General features: G+C 42.8%; 1 protein-coding gene across 1 annotated transcript; it reads right to left on the minus strand.

Moving 5' to 3' along the window:
* Positions 1-435: 435 nt before the first annotated feature.
* On the minus strand, positions 436-2,355 carry LOC107706919 (uncharacterized; the record flags this gene model as incomplete). Its single annotated transcript, XM_016510775.1, has 1 exon — positions 436-2,355. A coding segment is annotated over one exon (1,920 nt), but the record flags the coding sequence as incomplete, so codon positions are not given.
* Positions 2,356-2,492: the final 137 nt, after the last annotated feature.

Here is a 2,492-nt window from a genome sequence, read left to right on the forward strand (position 1 = left end):
TCTAAATGACTCTAAAATTTGGTTTTTAAATGTATTTGTCCCCCTTTCATGTAAATTCTTAAATGTATTAATATATTAATTTATTTATTTTATGTAAACTTTAAATATGAACTTAAACCAGCAGTGAAGGGAAGTCCCTGTCTTTCTCAGTGAGTCAATGATTCACTCATTCAATGATTCAAAACGACTGATTCATTCAAAGCAAGTGACTGTCTTTATGAATGGGTCATTGAATCACTGACTCAACTGATTCATTCAAAAATGGTGAATCATTCAGGAACAAAATACTACTGTGATCAGAGACACAACGGTTGTGCTGTGACTTTTTTGTTGGCAGAATAGAGCAAAAACTGTTGGTATTGATGGTATTGACTCTAAAATGTATCTCACTTAATATTAACTTAACATAAAATATTATTTATTTATTTAAACTATTTAAACTGTAGGAGACTCAATCACAGGGCTCAAAGCATCTATCTGATGTTCCTGTGATACGTCCTCATCAAATGAGAAGACATGGTTGCCCTGTAGAAATCTCTGCTCACAGTCCCCAGTGATTATTGTCATTACCGAACCTCTCCGTTTCTTTGGAGCATCGGTTTCGTCTCTGTCACACGTGTTATGCTTGACACCGTTGGATAATCCTTCGTCGATTTGTTCCTCAGAGTTGCACAGGGACGGTGGGATGACATGAATAAGAAGCTCCCTGTGATGTCTCTCCATGGTGTCACCTGGAGAAATGGACTCATCCAGCTCCAGCATCTCCTCGTCAAAGCCACTTTCATTGACTTCATTCAGCTCAGGCACACCATCTTGATCCGCACCATCAACGATCATCAAACCAGAACTCGGTTGCTCCATCTCGTCCAGCTCTGCTGGCCCATGATATTGTTCGCCTCTAAAGAAGACTTCTTCTGGGCTCTCATCAGACCTGGATGGATAGAATGGGTTTTTCATTGAGCTGTAAGCCTTGAATTTGGGAATACACGAGTCGGGACCGGTTGTAGAGCTTGAGCTTGGTCTATAGCTGCTGCTACTGGAAGATTTGCGGCTCCCAAGCGGACGAAGTCTTTCGTCTTCTACATAAAATCTGCCCATCCTCTCTGCCTGAGAGGGAAGCGACTGCATAAAAAACGACGACAGTGTGCCAGAGGAAAACGACTCTCTGTATGAGGGAATGCTCTCTCTGGCTTGACTCATTTGATATGTCAATCCCGGGTACGTCTTTCGTCTTTTGGGAGGAATGTCCATGTAGCCTGCAGGATGAGTTTTGCTTTCTAGGATGGCGATGCTGTTGTTGCGCAAGCGCGTCTTCCTTTCGTGATTGTCGATGAAGTTTTTAGTGAAAGAAGATCTGTTTATTGAAGCTCTGGGATTCATGAATAAGTGTTCCTGAGGACTCAAGTCGAATAGCCGTTCACAGCACCTGGACACATTTGTCCTGTTGTCCCCATCCAGTGTATTCTGGCGTGTAAACTCTTTGCACAAGGTAACCTCAGATGCTGTCTGCGTGCAGTTAGTGTTGTGGTGGTCAGCGAATCTTTCTCTGGGACTGATCTGACAAGATGCAACATTTTCTGCAAGGAAATCCAGTGCACTAGCCTTCTTATCAGCAAATTCATCAAGGGGAGGGATATCCCATAATGCCTCATTACTGAGACTGCTGGGCAGTGAGCGCTGTTTCTGATGTTGCCAGAAATCAGAGGGTGATGAGCAACAGGAAGATCCATCAACCAGTGTGAAATCAGTGTCCGTCTGGCCACCTGTGTTTCCCCAACGGAAGTTATTTTTACAGCAGCTTTTACGGCAAGCCATGTCTTCAGGATCATCCCATGAGCTCTGACTCTTTGAATCATGTGTTGACTCTGCTTTCAGCTCTGCAATGCTAATCATATAGCTAATATTCTCGCTGGTGTTTTGTTTGTAACCTGCTCCATGTTGGTTCCATGAGTAGATGTGTGTGTTTTTTGGAGATTGATGATTCTCAGTTCTAAAATGAGCCTCTTCTCTTTTGTCTCTGCAGTTTTGAAGAATAAAGGTGGTCTTGATATTTAAATCATCTGATGTCACGACATTCATCTCAAGCTTCATATTTGGGCTCATGCATTTGACCTCAGTGGTTGTGACTGCTATCACACTACTAACCGTTGCTTCATGGCATCGGTCGAACACAACTCTGGGAGAAGACAGTCCAAAGTTATCGATGGTCACAGAATGTGTGATTTTTAACCCTGGACCTCTGTCTATTGGTTCTGAGTTTGGCTTTTGTCTGTATTTTTTCTTTTTGTCCAGGAAGAAATCTTCACAACTCTGTGTTCTGATTTCTTTCTCCGTGGTTGGAGCCTCAGTCTCCTTCTATTTTTTCTTTCCAGGAAGAAATCTTCACAACTCTGTGTTCTGATTTCTTTCTCCGTGGTTGGAGCCTCAGTCTCCTTCTCGTCTTCAGCCACTGACAGTACATGCTCTTTACAGAAGGAGTCAGTTTCTCCCTT

Source organism: Sinocyclocheilus rhinocerous, unplaced genomic scaffold (assembly GCF_001515625.1).
Source record: "Sinocyclocheilus rhinocerous isolate Xijiao unplaced genomic scaffold, SAMN03320098_v1.1 scaffold21597, whole genome shotgun sequence".
In the NCBI taxonomy this organism is placed as follows: domain Eukaryota; kingdom Metazoa; phylum Chordata; class Actinopteri; order Cypriniformes; family Cyprinidae; genus Sinocyclocheilus; species Sinocyclocheilus rhinocerous.